Genomic DNA, 19652 nt, shown 5'->3' with positions numbered 1-19652 from the left:
CAGAATACCGGTATACCGTACTTTTTTCCTTATTTTCTTCCTCTAAAATCTAGGGGCATCTTATATATTGTACCTTACACCGAAAAATACGATATACACAATTCCTCAGGGAGCACATATAGGTGAAGAGATACCACTGTGGAGCAGAGAGCAAGCATTCCCTGCTCCACAGTGGACTTCGGACAGCCACAGACCTGCTGCTGTCCGTAGTGTCTGGCACAGTTCATGTGATGACATCACATGCTCTGTGCTGGCAAGAAGACAGAGGGGCAGGGAGGCAGAGCAGTGGGGGATTGAGGTATACCAGTAAGTAGGGGGGTTTTTTCCAATTTTTTTTTATCCTCTTAGAAATGGATCCCAGTACCGGTACTTCTAATCCTGGACCAAAACAAAAATGGAGGTCATATGAAGCTGGCTTTAAACTTCAGGTTGTGTCAAGAGCAGAAGCAAGCAATAACAGTATTGCAAGTAGGGAATTTTGTGTTGATGAAAAACTAGTGAGAGCCTGGAGGAAAATGAAAGCTGACTTGGAAAAGATTCCAAAGATAAAAAAAGCTAAACGTGGTTTACCAACTTCATATGGGGCTCTAGAGACTGAATTGCATAAATGGATTATGGAGTGTCGACAAAATGGTTACTGTGTAACACGAATGGGAATTCGCTTATGTGCTCTTCAAATGGCTAAAGATGATAAATTAAAAGCACCAGGCATTGAACATTTTGTTGCGTCAGCAGGATGGTGTACCCGCTTCATGAATAGGTTTGGCCTGTTTGCGGCAAAGAAAGATTTCACAGAAGTTGCTAAAAGACCTTGATGAAAAAGTGATGTCGTTTCATTCATTCATCATAAAACAAAGAAAAATTCATAATTATGATCTGGGAGATATTGGGAATATGGATGAAACACCTATGACATTTTGATCTTCCAAGCAACAGAACTGTGGCAAGTTTGGGAGAGAAAACTATTTTACTCAGAACCACAGGAAATGAAAAAAACCATTTCACAGTTGTTCTGTCATGTTTGGCTAATGGAACAAAGCTGCGGCCTGTCATTATTTTTAAAAGAAAGACCTTGCCAAAAAAAGGTCAAATTCCCAGCACAAATTACAGTGCGTGCACATGTTAAAGGCTGGATGGATGAAGATGGAAAAAAACAATGGCTGCAAGAAATTTGGAATGGACGACCAGGAGCAGCCTTAAAGAAAAAACCATCATTGCTAGTTTGGGATATGTTCAGAGCCCACACATCTGATGACATTAAAAAACTGGCAAAGTCTTCTCAAGTTACTTTGGGCGTTATTCCAGGTGGGCGTACATCTGTATTGCAGCCCCTAGATGTTTCCTTAAATAAACCTTTTAAAGACCGTGTTCGAAAGAAGTGGCATGAATGGATGTCATCTGGTCAAGCCCAACTGACAAAAGTTGGAAATCTGAAGAAGCCCGACATAGAACTAATAACAAAGTGGGTCCGTGATGCATGGGAAGAGATTCCAGAGGACATGGTGCAACGTGCCTTCAAGAAATGTGGCATTAGTAATGCCATGCATGGCAGTGAAGACAATTCTTTGTTTATGAATGATGGCAGTGATGGTGATGACTGCGAACTCAATGATAACAATGTCTATGCTGATAACCTCACAGCAGCTGATGCTGAAGCTTAATTTGCACAAACAGATGATGAGGAATCCAGTTTTGAAGGATTTTAACTCTTAGGTTTTAGCATGGTTGCTGATTGAACTCCTTTTTCTTATTTTTTAAGTTATTGTTAATACCAGAGTGTTTTTGTTTACCCTATTTTAACTTTATTGGTTTTCTTTTAAATAAATATTCTAAAACATTTACCCTACTGATGCCTCAATTGATGTAATTTTATTGGTTTCCATTTTAATAAGTTACCAGTAGCCACTGCATTTTCCAACCTTAACTTATACACGGGTCAATAAATTTACCCCGGTTTTTGTGGCAAAAGTAGATGCCTCGACTTATAATCGGAACAACTTAAACTCGAGTATATACACCCGTATATACTCGAGTTTAAGTTGTTCCGATTATAAGTCGGAACATCCATATCTGATATTTATAACATCCATATCTGATATCTGATATCTGACATCCATATCTGATATTTTATTTGCCGATGGGAGCTTCAATTTCTTGCAAAAAGAATCTATAAACATAACTGAGGAAGGATGCAACGTGGGTTGCAGTTTTGCATTTACTGCATTGGGGCCTGCTCTGGAATTCACTAAATGGAGTGCCTGCCCAGCATTCTATTGTGTAATAGAGTATCAGTATGTCTATGCATACTTTTTTTAAATATACATTGTGATTTATCTTATTTTTTGTATGTATGTCTGAATTTTCTCAAGAAATAAAATGCTGAAAGGTCAAACCAATGTAAAAAGGGATGGTTATAGAACAACTATGGGAGATCCTTCAGGGGACCACGATATCAGTTTGAGGGTACTACAACCCCTTTTCAATTCTCCATATGTGCTCATATTTTGTTTGCATATACTTGTCCAGCTTCAAATGTCAGCTCATTTCCTTAAGGGCCATGCTGAATTTGTGTATGGCATCTTGGAATGACTTCAACAAAGAAATTCCTAGTTCGTTTCCTGTTTCCTGAACTGCAGCATCATACCCTCCGTAGAGGGGAGTAGAAGCCTTGATGTCTTCCCGCTTGGCTTGCAATAAAATCATGTGAAGATCTTCGACTATTCTCTCATATTTCTGGTGGTCAAATTTCAAAAGGTCACTTTCGCCAATTGGATAACTGATGTTGTTTGCATAGCAATCTCTCGGAACTGGAAATTCGATATATTTCAGCCTTGGAAAATCAATGAAAATGTTGAAAAGGCATTTCAAGGCTCGAGAAGATAGAGGGTTTCCAAGGAACTTCAGCTCCTCTAATTTTCGACAAGGAACCAATCCTAAAATCAGCATGTTGATATGAGTGTCCTGAATGTTGCATTCTTCAAGTGTGAGGCTTTTGAGTGTATAAGATGAATGGTTCAGGAGTTTGAAGAAGGTTGATGGGTACAAATCAGCCACATCGTGTCCACTGATATCAAGAGCTTCTAGTTTTTCAGAATGCAGGCTGTTGGCTAAATAGGCCATGTCAAGGTGGTTCAGCGAACAGTTAGAAACATCCAGCATTTTCAGCGGTGTCTTCAAAGGGCTGGAAAGTTCAATAAAACCACAAATCCAATAATTGTACTAATCCATTCTACAGCTTTTAAAAACAAGATAAATAAACATGTATAGACTAGCCTCTGTAACACAAGAATGGAAAATGGCTCTAGCATCAATTTTTTTAAAGGGTCCAAAGGGTCCAAATTGTTGCCTAGTATAGAAAGTATAGCTCACTTAATTAAGTAAATTTGTGGAAAAGTAGTATTAAACAATAGAATGGCTATTTGGGCACATGGTAACATCTTGCTAATTCTCTAGCATAGTTTATGCACAGGTAATTCCTGCCTCACTAATTTTTTAGGGACATTTGAAAGTTTCATCAAGTAAGTGGGTGTGATTCATTTGCTAAACATTGTTTATTTGGCATTCCAAGAAGCTTTTAATAAAGTTCTCATCAAAGACTCTGAGCAAATTTAGCAGCCATCAGATAAGAGGAGAAGTCCTCTTATAGATTGGTAGCTGATTGAAGTACAGGAAGAAGAAAGTAGAAATAAATTAGTTTCCATTCACACAGAGTTGTGATGTAAACAGAACATTTGTATTGAGGCTGAGACGTTTTATTTTCAAGTATTCAAGCATTTCAGAAAGAGTAGGGCTGAACAGCAGAAGGGTTGAACCAGGAAATGATATACCAAATTATTTAAAAGGCCCAAAAAATTGATGAAAATGTTGATTCAGGGTACTTCATTACCAAATGACAATGTCTAACAGTCAATGAGCTGACACAAAGCTCAAATAATATAACATTACTGAACACAGATACTTCCCCTTTGCCAAATCTAGCAAGCTACAGACATGAGATTCCCAAATAGCCACGCCCTTCTTGTCCATAAAGACCTTATTAAGGAGAGGAAGTGGATTAAAAAAAATTAAATCTTCTACAAATTAGATCTTCTTGTAATTTGATAGCAAATTACAATTGAGATATTATTTGCATATGTGAAATACAAATATTTTCTATAGAAAGAGACTTTCCTTTGGTTCCATCATTTAGGACTTGAACAGACCCCAAATAAAATTTTCCCCAAACCGCTACATTTTTAAAGTCATAATTACAGATCGGTCTTATACACATGGAATTAAGCCAGGCTTAATTCCTTTTCAGTGGAGATATACATATGTATAAATATGTTCTGTAAACTGAAGGAAAGGGTAAAACAATCGAAGAATTGAAAAGAGGCACTGTTGCTTATAGTAGTGTAACCTGTGCCTACTGGATATCTACTGCTCAGAATATTAACTGTTAACCCCAAAGTATAAAATGTCTCATACACTGCAGATTAAAAACCTTTCAGCAGAATATTATATCTGGAAAATCCCCATGGGCGCATTTCATTGGCCCGAGCCACTGAAAATCTGACTTCATATCTCTTAGCTAGAGTGTCTAGGCAACAATTTGAGCCAGCTGGTTTCTGTCAGATTCAATTCCTTTCCAAGTAAGACAGGAATAAAATGGAACCATCCTGGTGAGTGAGTGACTTGTTATCAATTAAACAGCAACATGCAATTGCTGTTCTCCATCACCATGCCTTCCTCCCAGCAACTGTGGTTGCAGTGATACCTTATCCTTTCTTCATGCATTTCCAACTGCCTGGCACTTTGACACACCAGCAAAAGCAATCTGGAATGCAATTACCTGAGCAGTTTACGGAGCCTTCCGGTGAGAATGGAAAATGCCAGGCTCAGCTCTGTCAACTGAGTCATTTGGCTCATCTTTTCCCCAATTCCTGAGAGAATGGCTTCATCCTCTGGGGTGAACCTTCTCACGTCAAACATCCCACCTGGCAGTGTGAGAGAAGCCAGTTTGGGAAACTGGACATTATTAAAAAGCACTTGCAAATGTTCCATATGGAACTTAACATTGTGAACTACTTTAAACCTGCTGAGGGAAGACGGCTCTGTGAGCTTTATGATGTAGAAGAGCTTCCTGAGAGCCAGATTGTACACTCGGAAGGCTTTGCAGTGGATTTTGAGTGGGCAGTGGCACCTCATTAGTAGGGCCTGGACAACTACTTCATAGCTTCGTTCATTGACAAAGATGTCAGCAAAGACATCCACAGAGACCTCAAACACATCCGGAAGGAAGGGCAAGTTTTGCATGTCCACCAGCAGATCATAGCAGGTCCTTGAGAGCAGCTCTGTCCGGGCCCACCGCCCCATTGTTTTTCTACAAGGGCAGAGCTGAACTTCAACATCCTTTATGCCTGTTAAGTCCACAGTTTTGAGTTGTTTCGCGTAGGGTGATGAGTAATTCAAAACATAGTCCTTCAAACCAGCTAGGCAGTTGGCCAGGCACAGAGAACAGGCTCGGGTACTGATGTCTTCTGGATGGTCATCTGTCTTTCCCAGTAACTTTCCAATATTGAATTCGGCCAGTGGCCAGTTCTCTACCAGGATTGTCCCCTGTCCAAATGTTTCCCTCTTACTAGTATCATGTATACAAATATATATTGTTATATCTTTGTAAACCACTAATACATACTTAACAAAACAAATAAATAAATAAAAATAAATAAAGACTTGACCCCAAGCAATTAACTTTGGTTTGCATAATGTATCACTTTGCCTCTGAAGATTTTAGCCACAATTGCTAGTAAAATCTCAAGGAATCTATTCTCCATCTTACAGCCCAATACTGCTCTCCAAATACTTCATATTTATTTATACCTGAAGAATTGTATCTGGCGATTTCACAAAAGGGAATATAATGAATGACATCCAGGAATAGGTCCAGCCAAGATAGTGGTAGCTTCTAGTGGTTCTGGACTGAACAATACTGCCACCTAAAACAATGTATTACAATTAAATATCTCATCATTTATTTATTTTAAAGAATATTATATAAACAAATTCAGGCATACAAGACTAATGCCATTTAAGAGCAAATAGAATCCAGAAAATATAATATCTATTACAGTTTATGTACAACAAACAATTAGCAAACATACCATATTTTTCAGTGTATAAGACACAGCTTTTTACTTCAAAAAAGTGTGTCAAAAACTGGGTGCGTCTTATACACCAAATGTTTCGTGGGCATTGGGCGATGGTGGCAACGGCAACAATGGGTGGAATTAGAGAGCTGATTCTGCCTGAGAAAGAGCTGCCACCACCATTCCTTCTTGTAGTAGTCAGCAGCGTAGTCCATGACGGCAGTGGCGTTACAGCTTCTCACGTGGCTTGATGGCAGCGGCGGCGGCTAGCTTCCACTGCAGTCACCAAAACATGGGAAAGCTGCTGCAGCCACCGCACCAAAAGAAAGCCACTGCCACCGCTGCTGGCAACTTCTGCATCCTGCAGCCTCCGATGGCGCCAGCTGCTGCATCACCCCCAGCTACTGCTCCCGCATCTCAAGCCATTGCCTGGCCCATTTGCCGGGACTCCTATGAACTGCAAGAAGTGATAGGTCAGTTGGTACATAATGGAATGACTTCTACCTCTTTGGGGGAAGGAAAGAAAGATGGCTGAAGATGGCTGACTCAGTGGAGTGGGGGGAGAGAGAGGAGCAAATGCTTAATCAGCTGACTTTGGGGCTTGCCAGCATTCTTTTTCTGTTACCAAAGCCTGGCAGCTGCAAACTTGATTTCCTCCTCGCCTTGTCCCTTCCTCTGTTGCAAACGTTCCATCTGTTTGGGAGGGGGGCGTTCTAGAATGCTTGGGGCTGGCTCTCTGCCCGGAGGGGAGTGTGAGGCAGCAGTGTCTGGGCGGCATCCGAGCTTCTCTCCCCCCCTTCCCAATATTACACAATAAAATTGTGCCTTCCTGCTTTTGCAAGTAGATGTACCAGTGTTTCGGGTGTTTTTTAAAAAAAACATTCTGCCGTGAGCACCACACACATCCATACGTTCTTTTCCATTGTATGTTTTGACAGTAAACATTGCAATGAATTAAAAATTAAAAAGCAAACCAGAAGAGATTACTTAAGGGAGAGAAAAAGAGAGACAAGGCGGTTGGGGAGGGGGATTGAATCTAAAACAGTTGATCCTTGGAATTTCGTGAAATCCCGAGCTCCTTTTAAATATCTGTATTTTTTCTTGGAAGTTTCCGTGTTGTTTGGAGGTTGGGGAGAGGAAGTTGAAGCTCCTTTTTTCCATAAATAGATGAGATGCAAGAAGCGATGCAGGGTGAATAAAAGAGTTGGGGGTGAGATAGTAGCAAAGATGTATACAACCATCGTGCAATGGAGGAGGGAAGGGAAAGGAGGTCATTTTATTTTTATTTTTATTTATTTAGATTAGATTAGATTAGATTTATTGGATTTATATGCCACCCCTCTCCGTAGACTCAGAGCGGCTCACAACAATGGTAAACAAAACATAGTAACAAATCTAATACTTCGCAATCTAAATTACAGTTTTAAGTTAAAAAATCCAAAAGAGCCCCAATATATTAAAAAGAAGCACACAATCGAATCATACACAAAAACTACATGGGCAAGGGGGAGATATTTCAATTACCCCATGCCTGACGGCAGAGGTGGGTTTTAAGGAGTTTCCGAAAGGCAAGGAGGGTGGGGGCAATCCTAATCTCTGGGGGAGCTGGTTGCAGAGGGTCGGAGCCACCACAGAGAAGGCTCTTCCCCTGGGTCCCGCCAGACGACATTGTTTAGTCGACGGGACCCGGAGAAGGCCAACTCTGTGGGACCTAACCGGTCGCTGGGATTCGTGCAGCAGAAGGCGATCCCGGAGATATTCTGGCCCAATGCCATGAAGGGCTTTATAGGTCATAACCAACACTTTGAATTGTGACCGGAAACTGATCGGCAACCAATGCGGACTGCGGAGTGTTGGAGTAACATGGGCATATTTAGAGAAGCCCATGATTGCTCTCGCAGCTGCATTCTGCACGATCTGAAGTTTCCGAACATTCTTCAAAGGTAGCCCCATGTAGACAGCATTACAATAGTCAAGCCTCGAGGTGATGAGGGCATGAGTGACTGTGAGCAGTGACTCCCAATCCAGATAGGGCCACAACTGGTGCACCAGGCAAACCTGGGCAAATGCCCCTCTCGCCACAGCTGAAAGATGTTTCTCTAATGTGAGCTTTGGATTGAGGAGGATGCCCCAGGTGTGGACCCTCTCTGAGGGGGTCAATACTTCCCCCCCCAGGGTAATGGAAGGACAGATGGAGTTGTCCTTGGGAGGCAAAACCCACAGCCACTCCATCTTATCCGGGTTGAGTTTGAGACTGTTGACACCCATCCAGGCTCCAACAGCCTCCAGGCACCGGCACATCACTTCCACTGCTTCGCTGATTGGACATGGGGTGGAGATGTACAGCTGGGTATCATCAGCGCACTGTTGATACCTCACCCCATGCCCTTGGATGATCTCCCCCAGCGGTTTCATGTAGATATTAAATAGGGGGGAGAGGACCGACCCCTGAGGCACCCCACAAGGGAGAGACCTCGAGGTCGACCTCTGACACCCCCCCCCCCACTAACACCAACTGCGACCGGCCGGAGAGATAGGAGAACCACTGAAGGACAGTGCCTCCCACTCCCAACCCCTTCAGCCGGTGCAGAAGGATACCATGGTCGATGGTATCAAAAGCCGCTGAGAGGTCAAGAAGCACTAGGACAGAGGATAAACCCCTGTCCCGGGCCCGCCAAAGATCATCCATCAACGCGACCAAAGCAGTTTCCGTGCTGTAACTGGGCCTGAAACCCGACTGCTGAAGACCTAGAGAATTGGCTTCTTCCAAGGACCGCTGGAGCGCCACCACCTTCTCAACAACCTTCCCCATAAAGGAAAGGTTGGAGACTGGATGATAGTTATTAAGTACGGGTGGGTCCAGAGAAGGCTTCTTGAGGAGGGGGCGCACAAGTGCCTCCTTGTACAGAGCTGGAAAGAATCCCCTCCCCAAAGCAGCATTGATAATCTCCTGAACCCAGCTCCGCGTCACCTCCCTGCTGGCCGAGACCAACCAGGAGGGACAAGGATCCAGTAGGCAGGTGGCAGAACTCACAGCTCCAATGGCCTTGTCCACTTCATCAGGTGTCACCAGATCAAACTCTTCCCAGACAGGTGGACAAGTACGGGCCTCAGTCACCTCAACTGACTCATTGTCAGTTGACTCTGCTATCCAATTGGAGTCGAGGTCCGCCCGGATCCAAGCGATTTTATCAGCGAAAAATGTATTAAAGTCCTCGGCACTACTCTGCATGGGCTCCTCCCCCCTGATTAAGAAGGGAGCGGTCACCCTAAACAGAACAGCTGGGTGAGATTCCGCTAATGCAATCATGGTGGCATGATATGCGCATCTTGCTGCCTTGAGCGCCACTTTGTAAGTCTTAATAAAAGCTCTTACAAGTGTTTGATCGGATTCAGACTTACTCTTCCTCCATCGCTTCTCCAGACGTCTCTTCTGGCGTTTCAACTCCCGGACCTCCTCGTTGAACCATGGAGCTCGACGGGTTCTAGTGCCGCGGAGAGGTCGCAACGGCGCAATCCGGTCAAGAGCCTCCGTGTGACTTGTTCCAGGCCTCAGCAAGAGACTCTGCCGAACTGTGGACGAGTGTATCTGGCATAACCCCAAGTGCCCTCTGAAAACCTTCAGGATCCATCAGGCGTCCACCTCCTAATCGGTTCTGCCTCCCTGCGGATTGGAGCCAGGAAGTTAAGACGCAGTAGAAAATGATCTGACCATGGCAAAGGCTAAGCCCCTTAGTCTCAGATCATTACTCAGATCATTTATTTTGTCCAATACACAATACATATTGAAGAGAATAGACATGAAGTATTATATATAATGAAAAGGATAGAAGAAAAGATATAAAAATAGAGAAGACATATGAAAGGAAGAAAAGATATACGATATATAAGATAAGGAGAGACAATTGGACAGGGGACGAAAGGCACACCAGTGCACTTATATACGCCCCTTATTGACCTGGAGAGTTCAATCGTGGATAGTCTAAGGGAGAAATGATTTTCACAAACTTTCTCCTAGTCTCCCCTCTTCAAATAAAGGGAATATCTGGTCAAGCAATAGAATAAAAAGAAGATTCTGCCAGTTTGATGGGGTTTTGTTTTTTGTTTTTTTTTAAAAAAGGACTTTATGGCTTGAGGGATTCATAGTAGTTTCCTTATTACGGGTGACCAGAACTCATGCTTTATCAATATTTGTGTGTGGGAGGGTACAGCAAAGTCTTCCTTGGCTCCTTGCTTTCCTCGCTCCCTTGGGCTTTCTTTTTTCTTTTTAATATTCTTATTGGTTTTTCTTTAAGACAAACAATACAAACAACATTTGACATTTAAAGGAGCTGCCATTACTCTGCTAATCATAGAAGTCTAACTAATACAAAAAAAAAGTCTAACTATAATCAGATCAATGCAGAAAAGCAGTTCATAATATACTACTATATTATAACATCTACATCTATGTTTCATTTTGGTATTATAGTTTGCGTAATTGAAGTCAATTCTAATATCCATAAATTTTATCAATATACAGTGATCCCTCTATTATCGCGAGGGTTCCGTTCCCAGACCCCTCGCGATAATCGATTTTTCGCAATGTAGGGTTGCGGAAGTAAAAACACCATCTGCGCATGCGCGCCCTTTTTTCCCATGGCCGCGCATGCGCAGATGGTGGAGTTTGCGTTCCCCGCCGCCCACGCAAAGGGGAAACCCCGATTCGGCTCCTCGCTGCTGCTGCGCTACCGAGCAGATCAGCTGTTGGGCGGCCGAAGGAACCTTCCCTGGGTCTTCCCCTCTTGCTGGCGGGCGGGCGAGCATCAGCGAGGAGCCGGGGTTTCCCCTTTGCGTGGGCGGCCGGGAAGACCCAGGTTGGGGGTTTGGGGGGGTGCTGGGAAGCCCCCCATGCCGGCGGCAAACCTTTAAAACAGCCGCGCGGCTTCCCAGCTGAGTCCTGAAGCCAAACGCCAAAGGCGAACTTCCGCGTTTGGCTTCAGGACTCAGCTGGGAAGCCGCGCGGCTGTTTTAAAAGGTCGCCGCCGGCATGGGGGGCTTCCCAGCACCCCCCCGAACCCCCAACCCGGGTTTGGGGGGGTGCTGGGAAGCCCCCCATTCCGGCGGAAGAGAGAGAAAGAGGAAGGGAGAAATAGAGTGAAATGGAGGAAGAGATATTTTTTTTTGTCCAAACTTTTCTTTAGCCCCCCATCCCCACCCCCCACCCCGGTTCAAATATTTGGTATCATTATTTACAATTTGCACTACTTGAAGAGTAGTGTAATTTATGTGCAGCTTAAGTGTGTTAAAAACTGGGTGGATCTTATACACCAAATGTTGCTGAGGGCGCCTGGCATCTCTTGGTGGGAGGCTGGCAACTCAGCCCTAGGGATGCCCCAGAAGGCAGGAGATTGGAGTGGGGGCTGATGGAGCTGAGCCCCCTCCGGCAGGACGATCAGTGCTGCACCGTGTCCCTCCTCTGCGGCTGGATGCACCGAGGGAAATCCTCCTCAAGAGAGGCTCCTGGAGTTTCTGTTCTGCACCCGGCAGCAAGGGTGGCAGGAACAAGAGGAGCGTGATGAGCAGCAGCACCGGGAACCTCGTGTCCACGCTGCCGATGCCGCCGACACCGATGCCACCAGTGTCTCCACCGGAACTGGCTAACTCAGGGGCATGGCCCCTCGTTCCTGCCACCCAGAGGGAGCCACTCATGAGGAGGATTCCCCTTGGCACATCCAGCTGCAGAGGCCCGCAGTGTGGCGCTGATCATCCCGCGGCAGGGGGCTTGGCTTCATCAGCCCCCACTCCAATCGCCCGCCTTTGGGGGCATCCCCGGGGCCGAGCTGCCAGCCTCCCATCAAGGGCTGCTGGGTGGCCTCGCAACTTTCCTAAACTGTGGAGAACCGGGCAAGGCGTCCCCTCAGCACATCTTGGGGGGCAGAGCCCGGCCAGAGACAGATTGCAGCATAGAGCCCAGGAGAAGAGACGATCCTGTTTGGCTGCTGAAAAACCTAGGAATGGTGCTGCTCTGCGTGAAACTGGAGAAGAAGCTCAGAAGAAGTAGGTTAGGCTGCTGGCTTGTCCCCAGAGAGACAGATAAAGAGGGAAAGATAGGGAGGAAAGTGAAAGGGGGAGGGAATGTGAGAGAAAAGGAGAAAGAGAAAAATGAGAAACTGATGGAGGGAAAGAACAAGGAAAAGGAAGAACAAACAAAATGAGAGAGAAATGAGGGAATGAATGAGAATGAGAGAGGGAGATGAGGGAAAAGAATGAGAGAGAGAAGGGGAGAGAAAGAAAAAGGGAGAGGAAGAGGAGAGAAAAACAGAAATAAAAGTGAGATAAATGAGAGCAAAAAGGGAGAGAGAGACACAAATGATAGCAAAAAGGAGGAGAGATAGGGAGAGGTACATAGAAATGAGAGAGACCTGGAGGGAGAAAATGAGAGACAGGGAAAAGGGAGAGAAGTGGAGAGAAAGAAAAAAAAGTGAAAGAGAGATGGAGGGAAAGAGATGAAGGAAGGAAGGAGGAAAGAAGGAAGGGAGACGTTTCCCACAAAAAACACCGGGAACCACAAACCCACCCCCCTCGTGGCTGGAGAGGTTACTATTACACTGCACACCAAGACAATTAGACACAAGAACAGTTTTTCCCCAAACTCCATCACTCTACTAAACAAACAATTCCCTCAACGCTGTCAAAGTCTGCACTTCTATTTCTATTAGTTTTTTCTCATCATTCCTATCACCCATTTCCTTCCACCTAGGGTTGTATGACTGTAACTTGTTGCTTGTATCCTAAGATTTTTATTAATATTGTTTCATCATTGCTTATTTGACTTATGACAATCATTAAGTGTTGAACCACATGATTCTTGACAAATGTATCTTTTTCTTTTATGTACACTGAGAGCATATGCACTAAAACAAATTCCTTGTGTGTCCAATCACACTTGGCCAATAAATAATTCTATTCTATTCTATTCTATTCTACTATTACTATTTAATACTACGTCATTTGGTTCAGAATACTTTTTCCTTGTTTTCCTCCTCTAAAATCTAGGTGTGTCTTACATACCGGTGCATCTTATACACTAAAAATACAGTAGCAAAAGAACCTGAACAATATTAATGGTGTTTATTTTTTTCATTATTTGTAAAGAACTGGTAATACACATAGCTATAACATAGTTTATATATATAAGATGGGTACTGATCAGAGGGAACAGTAAGATAGGGATGGTAGGCATGCCCATGCGCTTATGCGCACCCCTTATTGACCTCTTAGGGATTGGGTGAGGTCAACAGTGGGCAGTTTAAGGATAAAATCTGGGGGGTTAGTTGATAAAACCCCAGAGTCAGGCAGTGAGTTCCAGGTATTAACAACTCTATTGCTAAAGTCATGTTTTCTACAATCAAGTTTGGAACTGTTCATTTTGATTTTGTATCTGTCCTGTGCTCATGTATTGTTGTGGTTGAAGCTGAAAAAGTCATTTATAGGAAGGGCATTTTAGCAGATAATTTTATGAGCCGAAGGCGACATGGTTCTAAGCTTTCTAAGGCCAGGATTTTAAGTCTAGTTGCGTAAGGTATACTATTGTGTGTAGAGGAGTGGAGGGCTCTTCTCATAATGTATCTCTGGACACTTTCTAATATATTTATGTCCAATATGAAATGTGGGTTCCAGACAGATGAGCTGTATTCAAAGGTTGGTCTGGCAAATGTTTTGTATGCTCTGGTTAGTAGTGGGATATTATGACGGTTGTAATACAACTGTCAGACGACGGTTTTTAACATCAAGGTAGGTTTAACAAGGGATTTGTCCCTTGTTTGTACCCCTGCCCCAGGGAGTTCCTTCTTCCAGAGATGTGCTTTTGGTATGTCTGAACTATTGCATTAGCTGCTAGCTACCTTCAGAGCAAGCGGTGGAGAGGAGCTGAGAGGGGAGGACAGGAGAATTAGCTATGCTCCTGGTCTGATTCTTAGGGCTAGGTGACAGCGATAGCATTGGGCATTTGGTTCCTAAAGTTAGCAGCTGGGGACGGCATTTTTTAAAACGATGTTTGACTTCTTTTAACAGGGGAGCCCCTTGGCGAAGATGACACTGCAGAGCCGACCGGTGAGAGCAGTCAGCAGAGACAGCCTTAGAGGCCACAATAACATGACAGACCGAGAAGATCTTGAACTGAGCCGATGCAGTTGAGCTGTCAGGTGAAAGCTGCCAGAGAAAGGAAGCGCCCTGAAATTCTGCCTACATCTTCTAGGGTTGCATTACAATTACTATTAGTCTTCTCATCCCACTTATGACTATACTGTAACTTGTTGCTTGTATCCTTATGATTTATATTGATGGTTCCTTTATTGCTTATTTGATCCCTATGCCAATCATTAAGAGTTGTACTTCGTGTTTCTTGACAAATGTATTTCTTTTTTTGACGAATGTATCTTTTTTAATGTACACTGAGAGCATATGCACCAAAGACAAATTCCTTGTGTGTCCAATCAGACTTGGCTAATAAAAGAATTCTATTTCAGCTTTGGGATGTTCAGCCTAATGCAGTGTTTTTCAATCAAGTTTCCGCCAGAAATCTGGCAACACCAAAGGGTTCCCCTGAAGAAAAAGTTGAAAAACACTGGCCTAAACTGATTCTATGCTGGTTTGTCTACATGACTATTCCATAGTAAGGACTACTGTGTATAGTAAGAACTAAGAAAATGAAGAATAGATATGACCTGATACCCCGGAAATTGCAGAGTAAGAAAGAAGTCAGAATGGAAATGAAAAGGATTCTGTATTTTGGTAAAAAGAGAGGGAAGGAGAAAATATATGGGTTTAACATGATAAGAAATAAAAGATTGGCAAAGAAGATATTTTGAGAGAGATGACAGGTTATTAAATATAATGGAATAAAATAGAATAGAATAGTACAGAACAGAACAGAATTCTTTATTGGCCAAGTGTGATTAGACACACAAGGAATTTCTCTTGGTGCATATGCTCTCAGTGTACATAAAAGAAAAAGATATATTTGTCAAGAATCATGAGGTACAACACTTAATGATTGTCATAGGGGTCAAATAAGCAATGATGAAACAATATTAATAAAAATCTTAGGATACAAGCAACAAGTTACAGTCATACAGTCCTAAGTGGGAGGAAAAGGATGAGAGGAATGATGAGAAAAAATAGTACAAATAGAAGTGCAGTTATAATAATAGTTTAGTTTTTTCTTTGTTATTTTGCTTTTCTTTCTCTTTTTTCCATTTCTTTTTTCTTTCCCTTCCTTTTCTGATTGGTAAATTTGATTTTATTAGTTTGGCACAATATGATTTCTATCAATAAAATCTTATGAGATGTCTTACCCATCTTGTAATGCCTTTGCTTATATATCCCTCTAGTATTTGACCAACTATGTTGTAGGCAATATTATCCATAGTCAGTTTTGTCTCTTGAAGTTCTATTTGCAGCTTTTACTTCTGCTCCTTCAGAAGTTGGATTTGAAGTGCCTTTGATTTTAAAATGTAATTAGCTTTCCTAGGAAAAATAATAAAGGGAAATGATGCATAGGACTGTTCTTCATATCCTTCACTGAGTTTATAATTTCATTTCCAAAACTATGAAATATAGTCATAACAATTCTGAAAATTTGAAAATACATTTTATCTATATATTACATTGATATGATTGCATCATGAAAAGAATGGCTAATCTTGGTCCTTACCTTAACATAATATTAATTTAACACTGTTCATTAAATAACTTTTACAGAGGAACAAACATGTTGTACTTTATTTCCTGCTTTTTAAAATTTAACTATAGTTCATGAAAAACCCAGCTGTTATAGTTTTTTCTTTCATTATTTTGCTTTTCTTTCTCTTTTTTCCATTTCTTTTTTCTTTCCCTTCCTTTTCTGATTGGTAAATTTGATTTTATTAGTTTGGCACAATATGATTTCTATCAATAAAATCTTATAAGATGTCTTACCCATCTTGTAATGCCTTTGCTTATATATCCTTCTAGTATTTGACCAACTATGTTGTAGGCAATATTATCCATAGTCAGTTTTGTCTCTTGAAGTTCTATTTGCAGCTTTTACTTCTGCTCCTTCAGAAGTTGGATTTGAAGTGCCTTTGATTTTAAAATGTAATTAGCTTTCCTAGGAAAAATAATAAAGGGAAATGATGCATAGGACTGTTCTTCATATCCTTCACTGAGTTTATAATTTCATTTCCAAAACTATGAAATATAGTCATAACAATTCTGAAAATTTGAAAATACATTTTATCTATATATTACATTGATATGATTGCATCATGAAAAGAATGGCTAATCTTGGTTCTTACCTTAACATAATATTAATTTAACACTGTTCATTAAATAACTTTTACAGAGGAACAAACATATTGTACTTTATTTCCTGCTTTTTAAAATTTAACTATAGTTCATGAAAAACCCAGCTGTTATAGTTTTTTCTTTCATTATTTTGCTTTTCTTTCTCTTTTTTCCATTTCTTTTTTCTTTCCCTTCCTTTTCTGATTGGTAAATTTGATTTTATTAGTTTGGCACAATATGATTTCTATCAATAAAATCTTATGAGATGTCTTACCCATCTTGTAATGCCTTTGCTTATATATCCCTCTAGTATTTGACCAACTATGTTGTAGGCAATATTATCCATAGTCAGTTTTGTCTCTTGAAGTTCTATTTGCAGCTTTTACTTCTGCTCCTTCAGAAGTTGGATTTGAAGTGCCTTTGATTTTAAAATGTAATTAGCTTTCCTAGGAAAAATAATAAAGGGAAATGATGAATAGGACTGTTCTTCATATCCTTCACTGAGTTTATAATTTCATTTCCAAAACTATGAAATATAGTCATAACAATTCTGAAAATTTGAAAATACATTTTATCTATATATTACATTGATATGATTGCATCATGAAAAGAATGGCTAATCTTGGTCCTTACCTTAACATAATATTAATTTAACACTGTTCATTAAATAACTTTTACAGAGGAACAAACATGTTGTACTTTATTTCCTGCTTTTTAAAATTTAACTATAGTTCATGAAAAACCCAGCTGTTATAGTTTTTTCTTTCATTATTTTGCTTTTCTTTCTCTTTTTTCCATTTCTTTTTTCTTTCCCTTCCTTTTCTGATTGGTAAATTTGATTTTATTAGTTTGGCACAATATGATTTCTATCAATAAAATCTTATGAGATGTCTTACCCATCTTGTAATGCCTTTGCTTATATATCCTTCTAGTATTTGACCAACTATGTTGTAGGCAATATTATCCAGTCAGTTTTGTCTCTTGAAGTTCTATTTGCAGCTTTTACTTCTGCTCCTTCAGAAGTTGGATTTGAAGTGCCTTTGATTTTAAAATGTAATTAGCTTTCCTAGGAAAAGTAATAAAGGGAGATGATGCATAGGACTGTTCTTCATATCCTTCACTGAGTTTATAATTTCATTTCCAAAACTATGAAATATAGTCATAACAATTCTGAAAATTTGAAAATACATTTTATCTATATATTACATTGATATGATTGCATCATGAAAAGAATGGCTAATCTTGGTCCTTACCTTAACATAATATTAATTTAACACTGTTCATTAAATAACTTTTACAGAGGAACAAACATGTTGTACTTTATTTCCTGCTTTTTAAAATTTAACTATAGTTCATGAAAAACCCAGCTGTTAATAGTTTTTTCTTTCATTATTTTGCTTTTCTTTCTCTTTTTTCCATTTCTTTTTTCTTTCCCTTCCTTTTCTGATTGGTAAATTTGATTTTATTAGTTTGGCACAATATGATTTCTATCAATAAAATCTTATGAGATGTCTTACCCATCTTGTAATGCCTTTGCTTATATATCCCTCTAGTATTTGACCAACTATGTTGTAGGCAATATTATCCATAGTCAGTTTTGTCTCTTGAAGTTCTATTTGCAGCTTTTACTTCTGCTCCTTCAGAAGTTGGATTTGAAGTGCCTTTGATTTTAAAATGTAATTAGCTTTCCTAGGAAAAATAATAAAGGGAAATGATGCATAGGACTGTTCTTCATATCCTTCACTGAGTTTATAATTTCATTTCCAAAACTATGAAATATAGTCATAACAATTCTGAAAATTTGAAAATACATTTTATCTATATATTACATTGATATGATTGCATCATGAAAAGAATGGCTAATCTTGGTCCTTACCTTAACATAATATTAATTTAACACTGTTCATTAAATAACTTTTACAGAGGAACAAACATGTTGTACTTTATTTCCTGCTTTTTATAATTTAACTATACATCATGAAAAACCCAGCTGTTATAGTTTTTTCTTTCATTATTTTGCTTTTCTTTCTCTTTTTTCCATTTCTTTTTTCTTTCCCTTCCTTTTCTGATTGGTAAATTTGATTTTATTAGTTTGGCACAATATGATTTCTATCAATAAAATCTTATAAGATGTCTTACCCATCTTGTAATGCCTTTGCTTATATATCCTTCTAGTATTTGACCAACTATGTTGTAAGCAATATTATCCATAGTCAGTTTTGTCTCTTGAAGTTCTATTTGCAGCTTTTACTTCTGCTCCTTCAGAAGTTGGATTTGAAGTGCCTTTGATTTTAAAATGTAATTAGCTTTCCTAGGAAAAATAATAAAGGGAAATGATGCATAGGACTGTTCTTCATATCCTTCACTGAGTTTATAATTTCATTTCCAAAACTATGAAATATAGTCATAACAATTCTGAAAATTTGAAAATACATTTTATCTATATATTACATTGATATGATTGCATCATGAAAAGAATGGCTAATCTTGGTCCTTACCTTAACATAATATTAATTTAACACTGTTCATTAAATAACTTTTACAGAGGAACAAACATATTGTACTTTATTTCCTGCTTTTTAAAATTTAACTATAGTTCATGAAAAACCCAGCTGTTATAGTTTTTTCTTTCATTATTTTGCTTTTCTTTCTCTTTTTTCCATTTCTTTTTTCTTTCCCTTCCTTTTCTGATTGGTAAATTTGATTTTATTAGTTTGGCACAATATGATTTCTATCAATAAAATCTTATGAGATGTCTTACCCATCTTATAATGCCTTTGCTTATATATCCTTCTAGTATTTGACCAACTATGTTGTAGGCAATATTATCCATAGTCAGTTTTGTCTCTTGAAGTTCTATTTGCAGCTTTTACTTCTGCTCCTTCAGAAGTTGGATTTGAAGTGCCTTTGATTTTAAAATGTAATTAGCTTTCCTAGGAAAAATAATAAAGGGAAATGATGCATAGGACTGTTCTTCATATCCTTCACTGAGTTTATAATTTCATTTCCAAAACTATGAAATATAGTCATAACAATTCTGAAAATTTGAAAATACATTTTATCTATATATTACATTGATATGATTGCATCATGAAAAGAATGGCTAATCTTGGTCCTTACCTTAACATAATATTAATTTAACACTGTTCATTAAATAACTTTTACAGAGGAACAAACATGTTGTACTTTATTTCCTGCTTTTTAAAATTTAACTAT

The 19652-nt window shown here is 40.0% G+C and overlaps 2 protein-coding genes and 1 long non-coding RNA gene across 3 annotated transcripts in view; all 3 read right to left on the bottom strand.

Moving 5' to 3' along the window:
• LOC139175816 (SUN domain-containing protein 3-like) overlaps positions 1-19652 on the bottom strand; it is a 250042-nt gene that overhangs the window by 133483 nt on the left and 96907 nt on the right.
• On the bottom strand, positions 2536-5913 carry LOC139153109 (leucine-rich repeat-containing protein 14B-like). Its single transcript, XM_070726693.1, has 3 exons — positions 5863-5913; positions 4832-5598; positions 2536-3181 (listed from the first exon to the last, which is right to left on the bottom strand). Exons 1-3 carry the CDS (start codon positions 5911-5913, stop codon positions 2536-2538), a joined length of 1464 nt encoding a protein of 487 aa, XP_070582794.1.
• On the bottom strand, positions 6010-16834 carry LOC139175819 (uncharacterized). The gene is made up of 5 exons (XR_011560580.1): positions 16711-16834; positions 16089-16260; positions 15467-15638; positions 9531-9792; positions 6010-6585 (listed from the first exon to the last, which is right to left on the bottom strand). It is a non-coding gene; the product is annotated as an uncharacterized lncRNA (long non-coding RNA).

This window comes from Erythrolamprus reginae, chromosome Z, assembly GCF_031021105.1.
Source record: "Erythrolamprus reginae isolate rEryReg1 chromosome Z, rEryReg1.hap1, whole genome shotgun sequence".
Lineage (NCBI taxonomy): Eukaryota > Metazoa > Chordata > Lepidosauria > Squamata > Dipsadidae > Erythrolamprus > Erythrolamprus reginae.
Note: the sequence above shows the minus strand (reverse complement) of the source record. Positions and strands in the feature narration are given on the sequence as shown.